At 41.2% G+C, this 24,621-nt stretch overlaps 2 protein-coding genes and 1 long non-coding RNA gene across 3 annotated transcripts; 2 read left to right on the forward strand and 1 right to left on the reverse strand.

The window, feature by feature from the left end:
- Positions 1-2,150: 2,150 nt before the first annotated feature.
- On the reverse strand, positions 2,151-3,087 carry LOC109416572 (ubiquitin-ribosomal protein eL40 fusion protein). The gene is made up of 2 exons (XM_029864453.2): positions 2,965-3,087; positions 2,151-2,718 (listed from the first exon to the last, which is right to left on the reverse strand). The coding sequence occupies exon 2, from the start codon at positions 2,705-2,707 to the stop codon at positions 2,321-2,323; it is 387 nt and encodes a 128-aa protein (XP_029720313.1). The 5' UTR covers positions 2,708-2,718; positions 2,965-3,087; the 3' UTR covers positions 2,151-2,320.
- Positions 3,088-11,136: 8,049 nt separating this feature from the next.
- Positions 11,137-13,256, forward strand: LOC109404628 (putative lipid scramblase CLPTM1). The gene is made up of 2 exons (XM_062843613.1): positions 11,137-11,429; positions 11,601-13,256. The coding sequence occupies exons 1-2, from the start codon at positions 11,331-11,333 to the stop codon at positions 13,227-13,229; spliced, it is 1,728 nt and encodes a 575-aa protein (XP_062699597.1). The 5' UTR covers positions 11,137-11,330; the 3' UTR covers positions 13,230-13,256.
- Positions 13,257-17,248: 3,992 nt separating this feature from the next.
- Positions 17,249-17,748, forward strand: LOC134284624 (uncharacterized). Its single transcript, XR_009995845.1, has 3 exons — positions 17,249-17,469; positions 17,533-17,611; positions 17,666-17,748. It is a non-coding gene; the product is annotated as an uncharacterized LOC134284624 (long non-coding RNA).
- Positions 17,749-24,621: the final 6,873 nt, after the last annotated feature.

Here is a 24,621-nt window from a genome sequence, read left to right on the forward strand (position 1 = left end):
GCTCCTCCAAGGATTTCTATACTGATTCCTCCAGGCATTCTATTCAGAATTCTTCCTGGGATTCCTCCGGGAATTTTCCTAGAGAATCTTCCAGGTATTCTCCAGGTATTTCTCCAGAAATTTATCCAAGGATTCCTCCACGAATTACTCCCTAAATTCCTCTAGGAATTTCTCCAGGAATTAATATGTTTTCTTCCAGGAATTCCTTCAAATTCCTCCAAGAGTTCCTACAGGCGTTCCTCCAGGATTTCATCCAGGAATTTCTCTAAGGACTCCATCAGAAATTCCTCCAAGAATTCTTCCAGGAATTACTCCATGAATTTCTTCAGGATTTGTCCCAGAAATTCCTACAAGGCTTCTTCCAGAGATTACTCCAGGAATTGCATCAGAATTTTCTCCATGAATTACTCCGAGGATTTCTGCAGAAATTCCTCCAATGAATCCTCCAAGGAGTTTCTCCAGGATTTCCTTTAGAAATTCCGCTAGAAATTCCTCCACAAATTTCTCACGAGATTTCTTCACAAACTTCTTTTAGGGATTTCTCCCAGAATTCCTAGGGTTTCCTCCTGGAGTTCTTCCAAGGATTGTGTTGAGAACCACTGAACAGTCTCGCGTCTCTCGCTGCTCTGCTTGCTCACCGATAGCAGTTCAGTATGCGATCGGTTAAAGCACAAAGGCAGACATTAGATTAGAGGTATTGTAGTCGTCCTACCGTATACGTGTCGCGTCTTAGTCATGTACCTTTTATGTAAATAAAGTACGTTTTTATTTGTTTCCCATTTATTCCTGGAGTTATCATTACACTGCCATGTGTCTCGGCCACCCCGAACTCCAGGTTGTAACAGATTGCTTCAAGAATTTATTCAGAAATTCCTCCAAAAATTCCACTAGCGACTTCTCTATGAATCCCTCCGGGGATTCCTCAAGGGTCTTCTCCAGAAATTTCTCCATGGACTCCGCCTCCAGGAATTCTGAAGGAGATTTATTCTGAAATTTCTTCAGGAACTCCACCCAGAATTCTTCTAGAGATTCCTCCAGGGTCTCCTCAATGAATTCCTCCAGGGATTTCTCTATGAATTCCACCAGGGATTCCATCAGGAGTTCCTCCAAAAATTCCTCCATGAATCCTATAGAAATTCCTCCATGTATACTTTCAGAAATTCCTCCTGGAATTCCTACAGGAGTTTCTTCAGAGATTCCTCCAAGCAATCCTGCAGCGATTCCTCCAGGAACTCATCCGGGAATTGCTGTGGTAATTCTTCCAGGGATAGCTTCAGGTATACCTAAAGTAATTCATTTAGAAATTCCTCTCGCGATCTTTTCAAAAAATTATTCAAGAGCTCTTTCAGAAATCCTTCCATCACCTTTTCCAGGGATGCATGTAGAATTTCTCCAGGATTACCTGAAGATTGAAATGGATTATCTCCTGCATATATTCCATTTCAATCTTGAATTTCTCCAAGAAGCAGAAATTCTTTCACAATTATCTCCAAGAAATATCTCTTGGGAGTTCATCCACGGATTTGTTTAGGAGTCCATCATTGAATTCCTTCAAGAATACTCCCTGCAGCTGCTGCAAAGGAATTGAAGGCTCCTCGAGAAATTCCTTAAGAAGTTTTTCCAGGAATGTTTTCAGGGTGTTCCTTTAGAAAGTTCTTCGGGGATTCTTCCAAAAAATGTTAAAGAGACCCCGGCAGAAATTCTCCCGGGAATGCCTCAAGGATTTCCTCAAAGAATTGTTTTGGGACTTATCCTAGGATTCCTTCATGAATTTAGCCAGGGGTCTCTTTTCGAATTTCGCTTGGAATATCTCCAACAAGTTGTCTCCAGGGATTCCTTCAGGATTCCCTCCAGCAATTTCTTCAGGAGTTAACTCAGGCATTCCAATTCAGGGGTCTAATCTACCCCCATGCGCGCAATAGTCCCAAGTAAATAGGAAACCCAGCAAACATGGGACTGTTATGCGGATAGGGGCGGTAAAGCTTAAGGAAATAAATTTTCGTTATGTTCTGAACCGACTGGGAATTGAACCCGTCACTATCAGTAAGATCTTTCTGAATATAATGCATCAAGTTGTCTCTAGCGACACTTATCTTTTTACACCTAACTCCTCAGAAGAACAATCTTTCAACAGACGATTAATAATCATATCCGAGCTTTTAACATTTTTTTGTTTTATTTTATAGTAATCCTTTGTGACAACTTCAATTCACTTGTTCACAGTTCTACCTTACATTTTAAAAACACGGAATTCCAGGTCTTTGAACTGGCAAACTGAAGCGCGACACCTCCTGCAAACCGAACCAAACCCGCGAATAGCTTACTTCAGCTTCTTCTTGGGGCGCAGGTTGTTGGTGTGGCCACACTTCTTCTTGCGGCAGTTGGTGGCCCTCGGGTGCAGACGGGCGTAGCACTTGCGGCAGATCATTTTGTCGCAGTTGTACTTCTGGGCCAAGATACGCAGAGATGGTTCAATGATACCACCGCGGAGACGCAGCACCAGATGGAGAGTGGACTCCTTCTGGATGTTGTAGTCGGACAGGGTGCGTCCATCCTCCAGCTGCTTTCCGGCGAAGATAAGACGCTGCTGATCTGGGGGGATTCCCTCCTTGTCCTGGATCTTGGCCTTCACATTTTCGATGGTGTCCGATGGCTCGACCTCAAGGGTGATGGTCTTGCCCGTAAGGGTCTTGACGAAGATCTGCATCTTGGATCAGTCTGGAATAGCGGAAAATTGCGAAAAATCAATGAGATTGAACAATAACAACGAAATCCGACGGGGATCAGACACATTGAGGTTAGAATGCACCAACTACAACAAACCAATTTAACTACCGTAAAACTCGATTTTTCAACAATATTTTACAATTTACTAATTCAACTATTGTTAATTTCCATAACTATCATAAATTAACTAAGAAAAATCACGAATATTCCAGGAAAAACGAAAAAATCCAAACTTACTCTTTCCCAACGTGTCTCTTCCGAGATGTGTTTCGGTGAAAAAGAGCTTCAAGTCAGTTGAACTGTCAAAACTGAGTTTCAGTTCAGTGGCCGACTACCCGTTAATGAAAATCAATCAACATCGAGAGAAATTCGTGCAAGGTCAATGTAAATTAGGTAGGTAGTTAACATTGGGTAGGGGTTCGTTCGCATATTACGTAACGCTAAAAGGGGAGGCTGTGTTCCACTCCATACAAAAATCAAAATTTTCCATACAAATTTTGTTGCGTGGTGGAGGGAGGGGGTCAAAAATTGGGAAACTGCGTTACGTAATTTGCGAATGAACAGCTGATTTAAATTTTTTCCACAAAATTATAAATTTCATGAAACGATAAGAGTGATGATATTGATGTTGATATTCACGTGTTAGGACGCCGCCTTCTTCCAAAATCTTTGTTTATGAAAACGGCTCGTAAAATGAAGTACCGTCTACCCCCGTTGGTTTGACCTCATCTAATCTGAACACTTTTTAATTTGACCCCCTCTAATCTGCACATCATTCAAACTAAAAATGGTTCAAACGTCATTCTGCTCATGGAACGGGATGAAATGGAACGCAGAATCAAAACAAAATAGCAAAAAGGTTTACAATCAGTGTGTTTTTCGATGCTCACAGGGATACAAGAAGTTCAAATTAAAAAATGAACCCCGTTTGTTTGCATGAGGTGTTGTTCAAACCAACGGGGGGTATTTGGATTTTTTTTTGGTTATTGCTTTTTTCATTGAAAATTTTCGTTGATTCGCTGAACAACATGACGTTTTCTTCCAGCGAAAGCTAACGCGATACAGCAAATCGCTGAACTACACACTAACACGGCAAAAAGTAAGTCAACAATAACTCAATACACATGCATTTTCTGCGAAAAGCTCTATTTGCATGACAACAATCTACTCGCATAAGTAACGGGCGACCGCTGTCAAAAATCAGGATTGCCAACTGTCCGGCGACTGCTGTCATGGCTTCTTGTCGCCGAATCTGGCGCTGGGTCTTCGGCGCGGAAACCCAAAGGTGGGAATACAGTGCCGATTCGTTCGTTGGAGGCTCGTTAGATGGGTTGTCTCGATGGTTGAATCATAGACTTAATGTTGGTTGAATGTTCACTGGTTGGGGCAAAACCCAACTAAAAAGCACTGTCAATGTCAAAATCGCTGTCAAAACGAGTTTGACGTCTGACCCCCGTCGCATCGCAACTCCTATATACAGAACGTTTGTGTAAGTATGCGAGTGTTTCGTGACGTATTTCTCGTCAGTTGCGTGTGTCTAAAGCATTTGGATCAGTTGTCAGTTGCCCCAACGAACGAACGCGATTCGCTAATCGGGGCGCGGTCGTGACTCAACCAGCGAATCCAGACTGTAAAATTTTGCGGTTTGCGCGCAATAATATCAGAGAAGAGAATTGTCGGACAAAGGAGGCACAAAACAAGCAACATAGAAAAACCAGCGATTACTTTTTATCCCAACTGGTAACAGATAATAGCTATTGTTTACACACACGACAATGAATGAAAAATGTGTGTTGGTAAAATTATGTACCGAAAAATGCTACTTTTTCAGCACAAGCGCCGAAAACAAGGCCAAAAATTAGTACATTTTGGCACTATCCAGCTTTCCACGCTAGCCATAATGGCGGATGCCATAAAAATGTTTGACAAGAACTGTGCCCCACGTTGAACTGAAATTGAAGAAAATATTCTCAGCAAGCTGTGCTATCTAAAATTAACCGTTTTGTTGTTACCTGTCAGACGTGATATTTTTGCTTACATTTTTTATTTAAATTCCATAATTTACGATATTTCTTGTTTTAGGAATTACTGCATGAGTTTCAGTCAGCGTCCGTATCCGTATTGCGAAAATGTCAGGGGGTCAAGATGGTGGCATGCGGGGTTTTCCACGAAGGCAGTCAGCCACGCACGTTTCTTGGAGGTTCCTACGGGTGTCGGTAATAGCGGTCTTCCGGGACAATGACAGCTTCGATGGTCGTGTGCAAAGCGGCTGGCTTGAGGGGGATCCGCGGACGTTTAAGAATTACGGACTGACGGCGTTGTTGACGAACCGTGGCAGCGGAGGCTTAAGCGGCCACGTGTGCCGGGGGAGAAGGGGGGTCGTGTGGCGATCAACAATGGCGAGCTACGATTGTGGCTACAGGTTCGTGATAGATGCAGCACTGACCACGGTGTCGGTAGAGAAACGACAATGGTGGACGCCAGCGGTAGGATGTGCTCCAGGAACTCCACTTACCACCCCGAAGATGATTAACGATAAAGGTGGCGCAAAGCGGTGGCACCTGCCCACGGGTGAAAACGTTCGGAAAACCACGATCGGCACTGGAGGACACTCAGGCCATTGCTTGGCAGGCTTTCGACCTTGGATCATGGGGATGGAATCACTAACCAAGCTACAAAGCCGGACAACCTTTACAAATCTTATCCAAAAAAAAACCCTCGCATCGATGTTCGCTATTTGACAGATCTTTCACGAATCCCGGTCAACGTACGATCTAGCTCCCTGCAGAGCCCCGTTCCATGGTTGTATCCCACCTATCATCCATCGGGTTACCCAGGCCCGGATTAAGGATTGTGGGGGACCGGGGCCCGAGCGGATGTGGAGGCCCCTCGGAGAGATGACGAAAAATGTTTTTTCCTTATTTTCGAACAGTACTTGAGCAATATGAAAAATAAAGCTAATGTTAGCAACCAAAAATTGGTTTTGTGGGGGCCCCTAAAATGTGGGGGCCCGGGGCCCGGGCCCCCGGCCCCCCCTTAGATCCGGCCCTGGGGTTACCACTTGATGCCATATATTGGGAAATTTTCAACCGGGGTTCTCAAACCGTACCCCGGTGCCAGTCAGCTAATCAGACGATGAAAATCGCGAACTAAACACATTCTCGCTTCAATAAAAGTAATTGTAAATCATATTCATGATTCCATAGGAACGGTCAGATGCAAACCGAAGAACGCTTACAGATGGGCCTTAAGTTGCACCGGACCAGGACCGGATAGAGTCCCATGCGATCCACGAATGGGCGTAGAGAACCCCATACCATTATTTTGTTAGAAATGATTAGATGTCTGGTAGGTACCTAGAAGTGGCTCGAGCGGAGAGCGGAGCTTTTCCGGTTTTGGTCTGGTGTTAATTAACCCTAAAAGGGATACCTTCATGGCCTCAGTTTGGTCACCTCGCTGAGTGTGTTCCATCAAAGACGAGCTCTGAAAGGCGCCTGGGATCCAATGGACCCCAGGTATCCCTTTTAGGGTTAAAGATAGAAAATGACATTCAGTGAGTGTTTAGGAGCGAATCTTCTAACTTTTCGATGGAGATTTCAGTTTATGAGTTCATGTGTTTTTTACGATTCTTAACGGGTTTTAGCAGATTCTTTCTTGTTAGGTATTTGGAGCGATTTCAGTTACATTTTTTTAGGGAAAATTCTGGGATTCAAATGAAAAAATTATGCAACAATGGGGACCGACGAAAGTTCGCATTTCTTAGTCCAACTCATCAGAATCGATTGAACGGATAATGCTTCAAAATTATTTCACGGGATCCACATTCAAGCTTAGTTCAATAAAATCTAAAACGAAAAGAAAATAATTAAAAGCTACAAAACTGAATTGAAAAACCTTCAGTATCGCCTTTGAAAATTTTTACACATCAACGGTTGGTTAGGTGACATCAAAATCAACAAACATGTTTGGCAAACTCAAGGTTTGCTGAGATTGTTTTCTTCAATTTCAGTTCAGTGCACAGGGCACAGATCTTGTCAAATTTTTTATGGCATCCGCCATTATGGCTAGCGTGGAAAGCTGGATTGTTTTAATTTAAAAATTAAGACATTTTATTGCTTATTTTCTCAGTGAAAAGCAGGGTGAAAAGTTAACTTTTTCACAATGTAATGATAAAAATTATTTTCATGCAATTTAGTATTCTATTTGATAGGTTTGGGACCATTTGGGCAAGGGGGCCTATTTTTGGGCACTTGGGGAAGATTCAAAAATTTTTTGGGATTTCTAGACCCCCTCCCCCCTCTGTCACGCTATTTTCCTATACCTAATACACGTACTGTTACACTTTTCTAGACCCCCCCCCTCCTCATTTCAGTAGCAAAACAGCTCGCAAGCATCGTTAGATATTTTTTTTACCAAATCGTTTATTTTAAGGCTCACTCAAGGGCTCACTCGCCGGGAACAGCTTCCCGGATAAAAAAATACCATTCATTACATGGTAAATATTATTAACATATGACTGATTTTATGGTTCACAATAAAACACATAGTAGATATATTGTTACTTTTTACAATAGAAATCAAGCCCATATAGTTCGTACAATAAATGAAAATTAGCTTTATTGGTGACTAATTGATTCGATTGTTTTTCAATAGTTCTGTAATAATTTAGAGTTACTATCAGTAAAAATTAATTTAAGTTGTTTTTATATAGTTGCAAACGAGGTTGCAAAAGTGCCTGCAAAGTTCTCATGGACTTTTTATTAAAAAAAGAGTTTACTTCTCAATTACACTTAAAAATAATTCGTAACAAATAAATAACAATAAATATTATTGTTGCTTGGATCAGGTTTGTATAATCAAATACAAAATCACTTGACATATTTTTTTTAGTTTTCGTTTTAAATTTGAGTACAGTAGATGTTTCGGTTTTCGAATGTTATTCGTTAAAACTTCAACGACTGATAGACATCAAGCCGTGTTGGCAGAGAAAGCTCTCAATGAATAACTGAGGAAGTACTTATAGAAAACTAGCTGAAAAGCAGGTTTTAGCCAAGTGAGGACGTTACGACAAGAAAAAGATGAACAATGATTTTTCTAATGTTTTCCAATAAATTAAAGGAATCTAGTAAATAGTAAACTACCATTGATAACAATACAAATACAATTAGTTTAATGGGGTCAATTGAACCGATGTTAAAATAAACATGCAATAATATTTGTTGTTATGTAAATAGATTTCGACTTTGAAAAACCAAAGAATTCATATTTCTCGGTAATATTTTTCTCCAGCATTTACAGATACTAATGGCCACATGAACTGTAAACGATTTATGGTATGGATCATACGACCTGAGGTCTGACTTGTGATATTTGGCAGTTATTTGAAAAGATTGATGATAGATCTTATCAACAGCTGCCAAGCAATACATACCAGACAGACATCAGAGTGTTTGATTCTTATCATAAAATGTGCATATCATTCTGGCGGCCGTTAGTTCTCTTAAATGCTGGATATATTATCGTCGCACCACCAAATCGAAGTCGTCGCTAGAAGCACATGCGAAGTTGCAGCTGCGAAGTAAAATTGAATCTATTTTTTCTGTTGCGCATCATTAAGCTAATTAAGAGCAACAATATGCACTAATCCAAATTGAGTTGCGACAGTTCTAAGTAGGTTAAAAATCAATTTTCGCACATTCGGTCTCTTTGTATTTCGATCAAAAGCATAATAAATGTGGGAAATATAAATTCTATGGATTTTCAAAAGCGAAAACTACTTACAAATAACAACACATATTATTGTATTTTTTATTGTAACAACGATTCATTTGACGCCATTCAATTAATTGTATTTGTATTGTAAGAACAATGAAAAAACATTAAGATATATTGTTTTCTTTTGAAAATTGCCCTAAAAATGTCTCATAAAAACACAATACATTCTATTGTTTTTCGCGAAAAAGTGTATGAAAATTTTCTCAAAATTTTATGGTTAAGATACATAACGACCACCATTTTTTATTGTAAAAGTGCCATTTACCATTCGCCGAATGGTATAGAACATTAGGGTTGATGGTGAGTGTGCCGTGTAAATTACGATACGTTTAATGGTGAATATTTTTCGAAAAAATGGTGTTGTAACCAAGGGGCTAGTCGCTTGGAACATTGTGCCAAGAGGTGCCAAGCACTCCGTCTTACACGCTGTGTGGCACACCGAGGCACTCTGAGGCACAATTTTGACACTTGAGTTTGGGTGAAAAAACTAGGCAACCATGTGCATTTGACCTGCAAAATGAAAACAAACAGTTGGTTGTCTTGGTAGTTGCCAAGCAAAATCTGAATCATCAAGCAGTGGCACTTCGGGGCACACTGAGGCACAATTCAATACCCGGTGGCACACTGAAAATAATTGGCGCAAGTAAAGATGTGCTCAGCGACTCCCCCTTGGTTGTAACAATAAAATTTATCGTATTTTTATGATATTTTTTATCAGGGTTTACAGAACCGCATTTCATATTTAATTATTTATTTACATATTTAACCGATTATACAATAGAGCTTGCTGACGTTTATTCACTTCTCTCTTTCAAGCATGCAGGCGGGATAGGATTTGTTTTCATCGGGAAACCTTTCCTGATGACAACAAATCCTATTCAGCCTGCATGTTTGAAAGAGAAAGGTGAATAAACGTCAGCAAGCTCTATGAACGATTTTTACAACTACTCAAATTAGAAATAAAAAAATGTTAGCTTTTCTTTAACATTTTCTGGCGTGCTGAACCAATTTTATCAGAATCTGAACTTCCTCTTACTATAAGCGAATTTGACGGAAGCTAACGATCACTCTTTTCTCTGGTGGCAGGAATGAGAACCCTATGAAAAGAGTGACTCTGCCAAAATTTGCCATGGCGCAGCGCCAGAGTTTAAAATTTTAATTTTCAATGAGTGAAATTCAACGTGAATTTTGAAGATTTTTAACTGAGGGATCAAAATAAAATTCATTTTGGTGAATGAATTTTTTCACCTATTCATTCATTTTTCTGTCACTGACAATTTTCAATGAGATATAAAACTGGACCGTAACTCCCGATTATACTTCCAATCACCTCAAAACTGGTGTGTAGTAGTTAATTAGAATATTATTTATGTTCTCTACTTGTCCATTAAGTCGGATTGTGCGTCTGTTAACAGAAATTGGACATTTTACGACGTGCGAAAAAATATTCGTGACAGAGAATTGAATGAAAAAAGAGAGGCTTTCAGCTGACAATGAATGTGGCCATACACGAATGAAAAAATGAGAATGTCAATCTTCACTTTCAATCTTCGAATTTTTTACTCTCTGCGCAGCGCAGGCAAAGTGCAATTTTTTCACTTTTTCGTATCGAATTCCGCATCGTAGAGAAACAAACGAGCACTTTTTCGAAAGAAAATTTAATACTATATTTGATGCGCTTAGATCCGGTAGGTACTTACGAACATTTTATGTGATAAATTTGAGGAGCTCTTGCTGTGCCTCCGGCGGGCGATCTTCCTTCTTTGTTAGCTGGCCAATCCGGTGTCAGTCTGCGTGGGCATCAAGAATAATGATAATGGAAGCCATTACCAATGCAAAATATTTGTTAATTTTGAAGACGAAATATTGCATTTTTGATGTAAACAAACGATTTCCTCCTCGTCTCACCTAGTGCCTCTACAATTAGGGGTCATTCGAATTCTTCTATTCTTTTCGCATTTCCACAGCTATTTTTAGAGCTCTTTCTCGAATTTATAATAAACTAGCTGTTCCCGACAAACTTTGTCGTGCATACTGTGTTTTTTGATCTTGAATTTGCGGAGAAATCAGTATCAGAATCATATTGAAAATGGACGGAAACGACAGTTCTCGTAATTTTTTACCAATCACAAGCTAATTTGATTAGAAAAATTCAAGAATTTCGCTTGTTGAATAGGTACACTTGGAAACAAATCTTCATTCCTTCTATGTGTCCGGGACATGGATTTTTGCAATGGGGGTAAACAAATGTTTTCCATTAGTGCGACTCATATTTTTGATGAGGCACCATACAGCTGCGACTCATACAACTTATAGCACATACTATTCATGCGCTAATTTGCCTGCGTAATCGGGTATTGGTTGCATATACTTTGGATGTGGTTTGGCACATGGATATTTGCCATTAAGTATGAGGCAATTTTCCTGAGTGTAGATTTGAGCGAGTCTAAACCAGGCATTACACAAATAATTTGAAATTCAGTTACGTCCTTTTGAAAAACAAGCCAACCCGATTTATGCTCCCGCTACTGAAACGCAGCAGTCGTTTGCGCGTCAGCTCTTTTTGATCGGGTCACCGTCACCGCTCCTCGTCGTGGAACCACCTGTCAAAGTCGGCTCAAATCATCCGATTAATTTTCACGCTCAGCTGTCTTGTCTGTCGTCTGCCTTTTCTCCGTCGTCGCGCTGCTTCAGTGGCCTGGTTTAATTTTTCTTCCGAAGTTTAATCACGATTTAACTAAACTTCTCCCCCCTAAAGTCGCGTGCAGCGATCGGCTGCAACAGTTTGTTTTCCGGTGTGTTCTCACGAAACGGGAATCACGGACGAAATGCCACAGAACGCGAGTGCTGGCCCTGGCCCTGGCGGGGCTGCTGCTGGAGGTGAAGGACAACCACTGGTGGCCAACAACGATGGAAACGTAGCAGCCGTAAGTACATGGGAAGAGAATGGGAAAGGGTTTTCGACGAAATTCAGAAATCAGCCTGCGTTAAGGTCAATCGTATTTGGTTATTAGTGATAATCTATAAATAAATAAATTAACACTAACCAATTAACAACTATTGTGTTTTAAAACTTTTTTCTTGTCTTTTCATTTAAGGAGCAACAAGCCCGACAGCCCAGTAGGGTGGAATCGTTCTTTGCGATCACGAAATCGTTGATCCTGCGGGCAATGGTGATTTATTTCATTTCGTACATGTTCCGAAAACCGGCCCCGAGTGCGGAAGTCAACACCCAGTCGGGTGCCGTAGGACAGAGCAAGATCACGGCGTGGAATATGTTCGAGAACGGGACCATGTTCGACTTGCACGTGTACATCTCGGAGGATGCGAAGGAGGTGGACTTTAACGATCCGAGCGCACTGGTTTGGCTGCAGGAGGATCTAATGTACGGCGATTGGTATGGTGGCCGGGATGGCGATGGGATTTACACGGTGAGCACTCAGATCAAGGCTTCCGAACGGCTGATGAACAATGGATCGATCTATCTGCATACGTACGTTACAAGAGCCGGAAAGAGTCCAAATCCGGCGGCCGGAGAAGATTACGCCGGGAAGTACATGGGATATGCCACGGGAATGCTGAGTAAGTACAAGAAGATTAAGCGAGTCAAGACGCACAATTTGCTTGCCGGGGAGAAAGAAAAGTTCGAAAAGGAGCTGGACAATGCTCTGGTGGAGGACCGGATAGTCGCTCACTGGCATCCGAATCTCACCATCAATCTGGTCACAGATCAGACCAACTGGATCAAAGGGTCAGTTCCTCCTCCTCTGGACGAATATGTCAAATTCCTTCCCGGGGGTCAAACCTACCTTCCAATCGTTTTCCACAATGACTATTGGAACATGCTTCGAGAGTACATGCCAATCAATGAGACCACCCCTGTTCTGCAGCTGAATCTCTGCTATCAGCCGCTGTCGCTTTTCAAGTGGCAACTTTATGCAGCCCAAACTCACCGCAACAAGTGGACAAATAACATTTTCGGCGAGGCTTTGACTGGCGGCGTCGAATCGGACGAAGACCAGGATTCCCTCAAAGAGACCCTCCTGGAAACGAATCCCTACCTTCTGGGGATTACGATCGCAGTTTCCATTCTGCACAGTGTGTTCGAACTGCTCGCCTTCAAAAACGACATCCAATTTTGGAAAGACCGAAAATCGCTGGAAGGTCTCTCGGTGCGATCCGTTTTCTTCAACGTGTTCCAATCGTTGATCGTGCTGCTGTACGTAATGGACAATGAGACCAACTTCATGATCAAGATCAGTTGCTTCGTCGGTCTCGGCATCGAAGTGTGGAAGATCCAGAAGGTGGTCAACATCAACATCAACAAGGACGACCTGATGTTCGGTTTCCTTCCGCGGATCTCTTTCTCCGACAAGGGATCCTACGTGGAGTCCAGCACCCGCCAGTACGACAACATGGCCTTCAAATACCTGGGCTGGGCCTGCTTCCCGCTGCTGATCGCGTACGGCATCTACTCGGTGATCTACCACGAGCACAAGGGCTGGTACTCGTTCGTCCTCAACATGCTGTACGGATATCTGCTAACGTTTGGATTCATCATGATGACGCCGCAGTTGTTTATCAACTACAAGCTCAAATCGGTGGCCCATCTGCCGTGGCGAATGATGACCTACAAGTTTTTGAATACCTTCATCGACGACATCTTCGCGTTTGTGATCAAAATGCCTACCATGTACCGGCTGGGATGCTTCCGTGATGGTAAGTAACAATGCTGATTGGATTGTATTCGAAAAGTTTGCTCTATAGAGTGATACTACGAATTCGTTACTTTTATTACTCTTTTGGGTTGGGGGATTTCAGCCATTGCGTCCAATAAGCTGGAATCTTGCGGCAAGTCCCGTTTGTCTTCTATTAGCATCTTGTCAACTAATGACCATATATCAAGTAATTAGTTTATGCCTCGACACTTCAAACTTCTGTGTCATTTGTATTAAATTTTTCACGAACAGAACCTCCGTCCGACTTTCCAAACGGTGAGGAATATGATTGTTTCTCCACAGGTTTCATTCAGTGTTTAATCGTTTTCATTATTGGTCAATTTTTAAATCAAATGATCAAATGGTCGATTTTAGCGTTACGTAATAAATGGATGCTGCCCTTGAGGACAACCCTTTGTTGCCTATTGTTACAGACGATCTTCGCGGATTAGAAGTGATTTCTCTTTTTGCAAGCACAGTGTAAATCTAGTGTATGATACATTGGTGAGCGTTTGGATTTTCCATGGCTCGCTTCTTATAGGATGTCTACTACCTGGAAAACCGGGAACCCTCAGGGAATTTCATTTAACAAGGAAAAACTTGGAATACTCAGGGAATATCTTGAATACTCGCACCGATGAAAAAATCGCAGATGTTGTGGAGTTTCTCTCCGAATTCCTCTTGAAGGTGCGACTCATTTCGGTGTTTCTCTTTTCGGGATTTTCCCACAACTGCTAAAGGAATTATTCTTGCGATTTCTACTAGAGCTCTTTCAAGAAGTTTTTCACGAAGTTCTTGTCGTGATTTCTACCAAAGATTCCCTATAATTTATTCAAGAAATTTCCTTGAGCTTCCTTCTAGAGTTTTTCCCAGAACTGCTACAAGAGGTTCAGCTAGTGTCTTCCCTAAAGGTTCTTGCCGGATTTCTTTTGATGTTTCACCAGAGATTTCTCAGAATTTTTCCCGGGGTCTTCTCTCAGAAGATTCCTTTCCGGTGCTGGTCTTGGGATGACCCTCAGTTTTTCTGTATTCACCCTGAACTTTCTCCTAAGGATTTTCTGGAGTGCCTTCTGAGATTTCTGCAGCAGCTTTTGCTTATATTTCTCATGGATTTCTTTCCGAGCTTTTGCACAGCTTTTCCTCGTGGTTGGATTTCCAGATTTCTCGCAATGATCCACGTGAGATTTTTTTACAGATTTTCTAGGGATTATTCCTAGAGCTCTCCTCGAAATCCTCACCAGAAATTGTCCCGAAATTCTGAATGCTCCTTTGGGATTTCTTTGATAGTTGCCCCCGATGTTCTTGCAGGGATTTTTCCATGAATTTTTCTTCGGAATGTCTCCTGGAATAACCTACAAAACTCCTTAAGGAATTTCTGGACAAATATTGGAAGGAATCAAGTTAAAATTCAGTGAGAAACTCCACAAAAAAAAATCTCGAGAGAAACTGCGAAAGAAATTCTGAAAAAACTTCGACATCTCAGAAATAAAATCTGGGAGTAGTCCTAGAAGAAAATTTCAAGGAAATTCAAGCAGAACTGGGAAAACTTATAACAGAACTCATGAGAGAAACTACGGAAATATCCCGCAAGAAAATCTAAGAGGGACGTCGGAAAACTCTCTGGACGAAATCTCCGGAAGAACTTCTACAAAAATATCGCAAAAATTCCGAGAGAAACTGTTGGAAAGCTATCCCGGAAAACCACTAAAAGTGATATTCCTGAAATAACTTTGCAAGTATAATAATAAACTCCTGCAGCAATTCTGGGAGAAATACCAGGGACAATTCTCAGCAATCCAAAAAGAGTACCGAAAGAACCTCTCCTCTGAGTGGAAACTTGAGAGAACTGAAGAAAATCAGAAAAAAAAACTTCGGCAAACCTCCAGAGAAAAAAAAACCTGGGATAAACTCATGGAAGAACTCGCTGGAAGGATTCTGTGAGAAACTGCGAAAGAATTCAAAGTAGAAACTACTTTAGGAATCCAAGGAGGAATCCCGGAAGGAATTCAAGGAAGAATCCGATAGCATTGCGAATTCTCAACATGACCATACCCCATATGATCTGTGGGATTACTGATGGAACTCCTATTTTTTTTCACAAAACAAACATCACATTCACTCAATAACATCAAACACAGATATTAGGGATATTGCCGGAGTTCTAGTTGGCTGTTTAGTACTTTACATTGGTCAACGCAACCCAGGCCACGTTTCCCGTAGAGACATCAGACTACCCTAAAAGTTCTTGATTTACCATTGTATAGTCCTACACTATCTGAAAAAATCAAAAATTGGCATGTGTCAGACGAAACCTCTTTACCTGATCACAAGCATATTTTGTTTGAATATGAGGCTGGTCATCAACTCAAAGAAACTACGAGAAATCCTAGGAAAACAAACTGGGAGCTTTATACTTCAAAACTTTCCACGGGAATTCAACGGGACAGTGTCAATAACATCCCAAATTCTTGTTATGGACTTGAAAATAGCGCTACAACACTTTCAAGCCTGATTCAACATGCATTCCATGGCAGTTGTGCTCCTAAGAAACGCTCTTCAAAAAGAGATGTGCTTTGGCGGAATAACAACCTGCATAAACTACGAAAGAAAAGCGGGAAACTGATTGATTGATTTATCTTTATTTGAGAGACTTTCAGCCCTTGGCTGGTTCGTCTCTCTTAGCGGGAAACTATTTAACCGGGCTAAAAGAACACAACAGTAGGAAGATGCAAGCAATCTGGTCAATGAAATTATAACAGAACAAAAAGTTGAATGAGCGATAGATTCCTTTGAACCCTTCAAAGCGCTCAAGTCCTCTCAGACTTCTTGGAGAATCATACTTAGCATTCTCAGAATTGTTGCGGAATTCCTCCCACAATTCTGGGGGAATCTTTCTTAGGATTCTGGGGGAATCCCACACAGGATTCTAATGGTATCCTTCTCAGGATTCTACGTTAGATACTTTTTAGGTTCTGGGGGAACACCACTAAGTATTCTGCGGGTACTCTTCCCAAGATTCTCTGAAAACTCGGCTTCATTGGGGTAAAGCCCGTCAGGATCCTGAGGAAATTTCTTTCAAGATTGTTGGGAATTTGTTTCATGATTCTGGGGAAATCTTTGGGATTCTGGGGCTATACTGCCCATGATCGCATATCAGTCCCATCTTTGCTGGGTTTCCTGGAAGTTTTTGTAATCCTTTTCAAGGAGAATCCTTGTCAGATTTTCGGAAAAATACTTCTTAGGTTGCTAGATATATTTCTCTTGAAAATCTGGTAGAAACCCTCTTATGATTCCTCTCAGGATTCTGGTACAACTATTCTCAGCATTCTAAAAGATTCCTCCCAGGATTTTAGGGGAATTCTGAGAGAACATCTAGAAGGATTCTGGAGGAATTCTTCTCAGGGAATTCCATCTCCCAGATTTCTGAGAGAGTACATCTCAGGTTTCTTTAGCAATCCCGTTCAGTATTGTGAGGGATTGTGGAGAAATCCTTCTTATGGTCCAAAGCTACTCTTTTCAGAATTCTGGGTCATATCTTTTAAGTATCTTGAAAAATTCATCTTAGAATTCCGAAAATCTTTTGTGAGAATCTCTCTCAGTATTCTAGATAAGTTTATCTCCAAAATGTGAACGAACCGCTCTTGGAATTCCTTACAGGATTCTGGGAAGATTCATCTTTTGATTCGGGGATAATCCTTTTTAGGATTTTCAAACATTTTGGGAGCATCCCAAGGGAAAGCTTCTCTTAGGCTTCTGAGACAAGCTGTCACAGGATTCTGGGAGAATTCCTCTGGGGATTCTGAGACAATCTGTCTCATAGGTATGAAGTAATCTCTCTCAGGATTCTAGGAAAAATTTTAATTCCGAGAGAATGTTTACCAAGGTACCGGAAAAGTCTTGTGTTACGGCGTCGAGCTCCACCAACCGTCGATTCAAACCGAGAAAGACAAACAAGCCAAATGTTATGCGTGACCGGTCAACTGCGGTAGAAGGTTATTGATAAGTGTATGCAAATGAAGGGAAAAAGAGCGAAATCAAAACAAAACAAATTTGCATTCGGAGAAGTGGAATTAGTGCTCAAACTTTCTTATTTAGATTGTGATTGTATAGCGTAGAATAGTAATCGAATGCAGGTGTTGGCAGGTTGTGGAACGCCAGAAATAATTATTAAGTTATACGTCCGCGGAGTACACGGTGGTAAAACGATACATAGCGATAAATCCGAAAGCTGATCAGGTCGAATCCGATCGTAAGTAAAACGGTCGCATTAGTAATCGTATACTATTTCATGAATTTGTATCCTGAAATGTAGGATTAGCGCTGGAACGATTCGCTATAAGTACCACAGGGAATGGATTGAAAAGATCGCAGAGGAAGGAAGACTATTTCTTGTAAGTTCGTGAAGATTTATTTGTTTGAAGTACTAATTTGAAATATATTTATAGTTTGAGCTGATCGTAAAAAGGACTGCTACAAAAAAATAGTAATTTCTCTGACAATTCCGAACAAACTCAAAAAGAAATAACGGACATAACTTCGAAAGCGATGTTGGATGTAGAAGAGCTGACGATGACCACCTGCGGCGCTTGCGGGACGACTTCGGAAGAGGACGAGCAGATGATTGGGTGTGACAACTGTGACCGCTGGTTCCATACGCGGTGTGTTGGCGCTACGGAGGAGGCAACAAAGGAAGTCAAGTGGTTCTGTCCGGCAACTGAGTGCCAGCAGCAGTACAGTGAGTACATGAGAAAGATTGAGAAGGAGAAGAAGAAGAATAGTAAGAAAAATAAAGCGTTAGGTGATGAGTCCGATAGGTCTAGTATTAAGTCAGCGAAATCAGGTAATAATGCCAGTTCCAATTTAGAAAATCGTCTGAAAGAGTTGGAAGTGGAACAACAAGCTAGAGAAAGGGAAATGGAGATTGAAATGATCATTCTCGAGAAGCGGATGGATATGGAGCGAGAGTTGAAGGAGAAGAAGATGAGGCTGAAAAACGCGATTTGGGCGAAGGAGCGGGAAGATGAAAAAATCCTCATGGAAAAGGCCCTGACGGACGAGAGGTACCATTTGAAGGAGTTCAAGAGAATGCGTGACTCTTTCGAAGCGAAAATGTGTAATGTGCAGAAGGAAATGAGACAGCAGAAGATGACAGGATACAGGAGCAAAAAGAAGGAGAATGTATTGAGAACTCCTCCCAGAAATCCAGAAGGAATAGTACTGAGGCAGACAGATAAGAAGAAAGAAAATAAAAAGATATCGCGGCGTGAAGAAGAATCAGAAGATAGTGAAGAAGATTTGGAGGAAGAAGGGGAAGATTCCGACTCAGAAGAAGAGAGTGGAGAGGATTTGGAAACCGAAGAAGATGATGAAGAACAGATGAAAAATGGTGATCTGAAGCGGAAAGTGAAGAAAGTGGTCAAAAACGGGCTGGGGAACCGGTGCAGCGTGCCAACGAAGCTGCAGATGGCAGCGAGAAACGGAGTAACAAAGAATCTACCCGTGTTCACCGGAAAACCGGAGGAGTGGCCGTTGTTTATTGGTTCCTACGAAGCATCCAACGAGGCATGTGGTTTCACCGAAGTCGAGAACCTGGTGCGGCTACAGGAAAGCCTAAAAGGGCCAGCACTGGAAAGTGTCCGAGGGCAGTTGTTGTTTCCGAAATCCGTTCCGAAGGTAATTGGCAAACTGAGACAGCTGTACGGTCGACCGGAGCAACTACTACGGTGTCATTTGGAAAAGGTGCACAGGCTGGAACCACCGAGGGCTGATAAACTGGCGACGTTTATTCCATTTGGAACAGCAGTGGAGCAGCTTTGCGAACATTTGGAAGCTGCCGGGTTGAAACAACATCTGGTTAACCCGTTGTTGGTGCAGGAACTAGTGGAAAAACTTCCTGATAGCGACAAACGTGGATGGGTACGGTACAAGAGGAGGAGGAATGCGACAACGCTACGAACCTTCACAAACTTCTTGTCGGAAATCGTTGCTGAAGCCTGCGAAGCAAACGTGTCCGTCGACTTCCAAGAAGTACATCAAGAAGAACAAGGAGGCTCTGGCTTCGGGAATAGATGGGAAAAGGATAGATCAGCGGTCTTCAATCATGGTGCAACGATTGTAAATCAGCCGGCAGCGATGGTATCCAGTAAAAAGGTGTGTAAAGTCTGTAAGCGATCAAATCATGAACTAGGATTATGTCGAAACTTCCGAAACATGACTCCCGAGGATCGTATGAAGTTTGTACTGAAATGGAAACTCTGCAATGTTTGCTTGAACCACCATAGCAATACAGCGTGCGAATTCAGGATGCGATGTACTATTGACGGGTGCACGGAGATGCACAACCCGTTGCTGCATCCGAGATTCGGAGGAGTTGCTATGAATGCCCAAAATCGACAGAAAAGTAACATCCTATTCCGAATGCTTCCGGTAACATTGACCTTCCGGGATAAGTCCGTAACAACCATGGCTCTTCTGGACGAAGGATCTTCCATCACGATGGTTGAGAACGAGCTGGCAGACCAGTTAGGTGCGGATGGCATCCGGCAGAATTTAGAAATAAATTGGACCGGAGACGTAGCGCGCGTTGAGAAGGATTCGAGGCGAATCAGCCTGAAGATTTCAGCAATCGGAGGTGAACAGCAGCTACTAATGAATGAAGTATGTACCGTAGCTGAGTTAGCACTGCCACAGCAGTCACTAGATGCTCAAGAGATGGCACAGCGGTACGAACACCTCCGGGACCTACCGGTAGTGTCGTACAGGAGTAGTCGTCCGAGAATTCTAATCGGATTGAATAATCTACACACGATGGCGCCGATTGATGCGAGATTGGGTAGCCCGGGAGAACCGATAGCGGTCGAGTCAGCATTGGGGTGGACAATATATGGTTCTAGCCGTGATGTAAAATCATCCAATACACATGTTGTCGGCTATCACAGTGAGGTTTTCAGCGGACAAAGCTACGACCTGGTGAAGGAGTTTCAATCCCATAAAGACAACAGATCTCGTCAGCACAAATCCGAGGACACTTTTAGTCATGTCAAGGTACAAAAAGGTAAATCGATCAAAGAGAAGGATCCAGATACGTTTGGAAGGTGATGTTTGTATGAACAAAGCGGCATTATACTCGGAGTTGACGAAAAGGCAGGAGTTGTGGTGAACCAGTTGCGATTGAGAAGTACAAATAGGAAGCTAGATGTGAAAAAAAAAGCAGAAGCGAAGCGGAGGGGCATGGACAAACGGTCGACGGGGAGCAGAAGTGCGGAGAATCATTGCGGCAGACAGTACAGCCAGACCAGCGGATACGTTATGGCAAGTTGTGGCCAAATATGTGACCTGGGAAGTAACTGAAGGTAATTCCGGAATAACCGATGACCGGCTACCGGAGTTACGGGCTGGGGATTGTTACGGCGTCGAGCTCCACCAACCGTCGATTCAAACCGAGAAAGACAAACAAGCCAAATGTTATGCGTGACCGGTCAACTGCGGTAGAAGGTTATTGATAAGTGTATGCAAATGAAGGGAAAAAGAGCGAAATCAAAACAAAACAAATTTGCATTCGGAGAAGTGGAATTAGTGCTCAAACTTTCTTATTTAGATTGTGATTGTATAGCGTAGAATAGTAATCGAATGCAGGTGTTGGCAGGTTGTGGAACGCCAGAAATAATTATTAAGTTATACGTCCGCGGAGTACACGGTGGTAAAACGATACATAGCGATAAATCCGAAAGCTGATCAGGTCGAATCCGATCGTAAGTAAAACGGTCGCATTAGTAATCGTATACTATTTCATGAATTTGTATCCTGAAATGTAGGATTAGCGCTGGAACGATTCGCTATAAGTACCACAGGGAATGGATTGAAAAGATCGCAGAGGAAGGAAGACTATTTCTTGTAAGTTCGTGAAGATTTATTTGTTTGAAGTACTAATTTGAAATATATTTATAGTTTGAGCTGATCGTAAAAAGGACTGCTACAAAAAAATAGTAATTTCTCTGACAATTCCGAACATCTTGCTTTCCTTTCATTTTCAACATTCTGAAGAAATCTCTCACATACCGTCAGTGTACCAGTAGCCGCTCATGACCCAATAGCCGCTCACTGTTGCAAAAATCAAGTTTTCACGCATAAATACCCCCTTTTCGTCGCTGATATTCTTGGGCAATATAAATTAAATGAGAGCAAAGTCATTTTATGCAATATTTACCAAATAACATAAAATTTAAAAACAAAACAGTAGATTTTTTTGAGCGGCTATTGGACCCAAAAAAGCTGTAGGAAATTTTATGTGTTCCAATAACCGCTCACGCAAAAAATTACGTGAAAATTGTAAAAACTGTCGATTTTAGTACACAGTGTATTCAATCACTACTATACACTCCCGCTGAACAGGAAAAAATAATTGTAAAAACATAAGAGTTGCAAAAATGATTCACTTTTCCGCAAAAGTCTATTTAATAGATGACATACATTTGTCCGTGAGCGGAATTAGGACCACTTTGGTCTCACACAAATTGTAATAAAATCATACTTTTATGAAAAGTTCTACATAAGTCTTGTTTTGTATCTGATTGTACTTAGATTAAACTAACTTAAAATGCAAAAACATTATAAATTGGCTTACCAGTCATTTAACAGATGATGTTTTTCTGCAAAACTGGCCTTAGATGAGCGGAATCTGGTACCCTGATGGTAGTTCTAGAGGAACTCCTTTCAGTATTGTGGAGAAGTCTCTTTAAAGATTCTGGGGGAATTTTTCTCAGCAGTCTGCATGAATTTATCTCAGTGCTTTATGGAAATACTTCTCAGAGTTCTGGGGAATCTCAGGATTTCAGGATTTTTCTTTCGATTCAAAAATATTAAATTTCATGATTTTCAAATAACTCAACGTACATATGTACAGATGGGTAAATTATTGATTAAATTGGGAAAAAGTCCACAGCTCAGGTGAGATTTGAACTCACGATCCTTATTCGCTAGACAAGTGCTTTACCAACTAAGCTACCGAGCCAATTAATGACTCGGCATTTTAGTTGTCATAAGGGTCAATTCTAATCTCATCGATCTATACCATCTTCCCCTAAACCGCAAATATAACCATCTCTGTTGTACATATGTACGACGAGCGAAAGCGATTTATTTATTGTTTGAAACTGTTTGCCTATCGTACAGGCACCGCTTCCCCAACCACTGTGTTGAGGAAGAACAATTGCTACTAGGAAGGCGATCAAACTAGTCGTTCGCATTCTGTTTGATACGACTGATAACTACGTAGAGGTAGATGCCCGAAAACGACTCACTCAAAGTGCAAATTTTCGGTAATACTAATTTCATTTTTTTTTTTCAGAATGCACTGTCTTAACGTTATATCCATTTTCGAATTAGTGTCGCAAAATGTACGATATGCAATCTCAAATTTGGATATTGAATTTGTTTTTTAAAATAAAATATACCATGAACTTGAACTACATGCAGCAAACGAATCATTTTTATTTTTCTAATATTTTATAATATCGAATCGATGTGAAAACATCGATTCAAAGCATTCGATTAAATCGGTGAATCGATTCTGATGATCCGATTCGAATCGATTCTCAAACATCGATGTCCAAGCCAGATTTGCCCAATACTACACCACTGAAATTTACCGATTTTGAGGACTTTTGCCAAACAAAAGTTATTGAAAGAATTCAGCGATTTGGTAAAATTTCTATAACAAATCTTGCGTATTTTCCCTGAAAATTCCAACTTTATTTCTGGGGATATTTCTGTATATTTTTTTTGAAAATTATATGCATTTTATAATATTTAGGTTAATTTTTTGAATTATAAGCTTTTGAAACTCCTCCTTGGAAAAAACTGGAAAACTGGGAATTTTATTTTGTTTTATGAGTAGGCACCAGGCATAGATAGATGGATATGAAGCATTATCGAAAGTTCCTTCTATGTCTGACAAGTTTATTTTCAACAAATGAAGTGCTGTTCCTACCATACTTCAACCAGGGTGGCCACCGAACCGGGAAAAACGGGAAAACCGGGAAAAAGACGGGAATTCGGAATGACCGAGAAAAAAGCGGGAAAAAGCCGGGAATTCCAGATGATTTCCGGGAAAATTGTTGTTAAGGATAAAATCTTGTTGTGCTGTTGAATCCCAAGGAATTCACCTGTGCAATCACTTGGAATTTCCTTGGAACAGAACCTAGTCCTGGATTTTTACCGGGGATTCTTTCAGAAATTCCATCAGGAATCTGAATTCATCAGGAAAATTATTCTGTGTTTTAACCAAGACAACCTCTTGAAATTAATTCAAAAGTTCCTTTTAAGATTCATCTATATTTTCCTTCCGCAATCCTTACAGGAGTTGCTCCAATCTTTAAAATTTCCTACGGGAATTCTTCCAAGATTTTTTTTTTAATCTTTCCTTTTCTGGAATTCCTCCAAAAGCTTTATTTTAGAAACCAATAGGGAGTTATTTCTGGGATTCTCAACAAAATTGCTTCGGTGATTTCTCCAGGAAACTCTTCTGTGACTCATCTATCTCCACGAATCCTTTCTAGGATTCTTGCAGGAGATCTTTTTTGGTACTTGTGCGCAGAGCAGTTCCTTCTGAAACTTTGATTTTGAAATCTTTTAAGAGATTTGGCTGAATTTTATCTTTATTTTATTTTCGCTTTTGGAATTTCTCCAGTGTTTCTTATTGCGTTTCCGCCAAGAGTTCTTCTTGGGCATCCTCCAGGATTTTGTTCTAGGAAACCTCCAGAAGTTTCTTATGAGAGTCCCCCAGGAGTTGCTTTTGGAAATCCTACAGAAATATCCCTCTGCAAAGCATCTAGAAGTTACTTCTGGGAGCCCTCCTAGAATTCCTTACAAAAACTTTACGGTAGCTATTTCTGGAAATACTCCAGAATCCTGAAAGTCAAACTACTGCCGGAGTTTTTATTCGAGAAATCTCCCAAGGGTTCCTTGGGAAACCTTCTAGACATATGGGTTTACTTTGGGAATCCTTCGATAGTTCCTGGAGATATCCCTAGATCGAATTCATGATCCCAAACCAAACTTCTATTCCCTAATTGCCAACAGACTAAAATCCTTTATTCCCGAACGACCGCGCTGTTGTGTTTTGTACAACACGTTGAAAACATCTCGCTTTTTTTGTGTTCAGCATTAGCGTGATGCTGGCGGTATTGGCCAACCGCGCGAGTTACGGAAGGTTAAGGAATCTGGAGGAATCCACAAAAGATATACAAGTTGAAATCCCTAACAGGAGTACTGAAGGAATCCAAGATAGTATTTTTGGAGTAATCGGAAGATGAAATCTCGAATAAAACTCTGTAAGAATCTCCAGATGAGAGTTCTTGGAGGAATACTAAGTTGGACATCCTGGAGGAATCCACAACAGGAA

This window comes from Aedes albopictus, unplaced genomic scaffold (assembly GCF_035046485.1).
Source record: "Aedes albopictus strain Foshan unplaced genomic scaffold, AalbF5 HiC_scaffold_358, whole genome shotgun sequence".
NCBI lineage: Eukaryota > Metazoa > Arthropoda > Insecta > Diptera > Culicidae > Aedes > Aedes albopictus.

Coding starts and splice junctions, on each gene's coding strand:
- LOC109416572 (XM_029864453.2), bottom strand. CDS start 2,707: ATGCAGATCTTCGTCAAGACCCTTACGGGCAAGACCATCACCCTTGAG.
- LOC109404628 (XM_062843613.1), top strand. CDS start 11,331: ATGCCACAGAACGCGAGTGCTGGCCCTGGCCCTGGCGGGGCTGCTGCT. Junction 11,430..11,600: donor ACGATGGAAACGTAGCAGCC/GTAAGTACATGG, acceptor TTTTCATTTAAG/GAGCAACAAGCCCGACAGCC.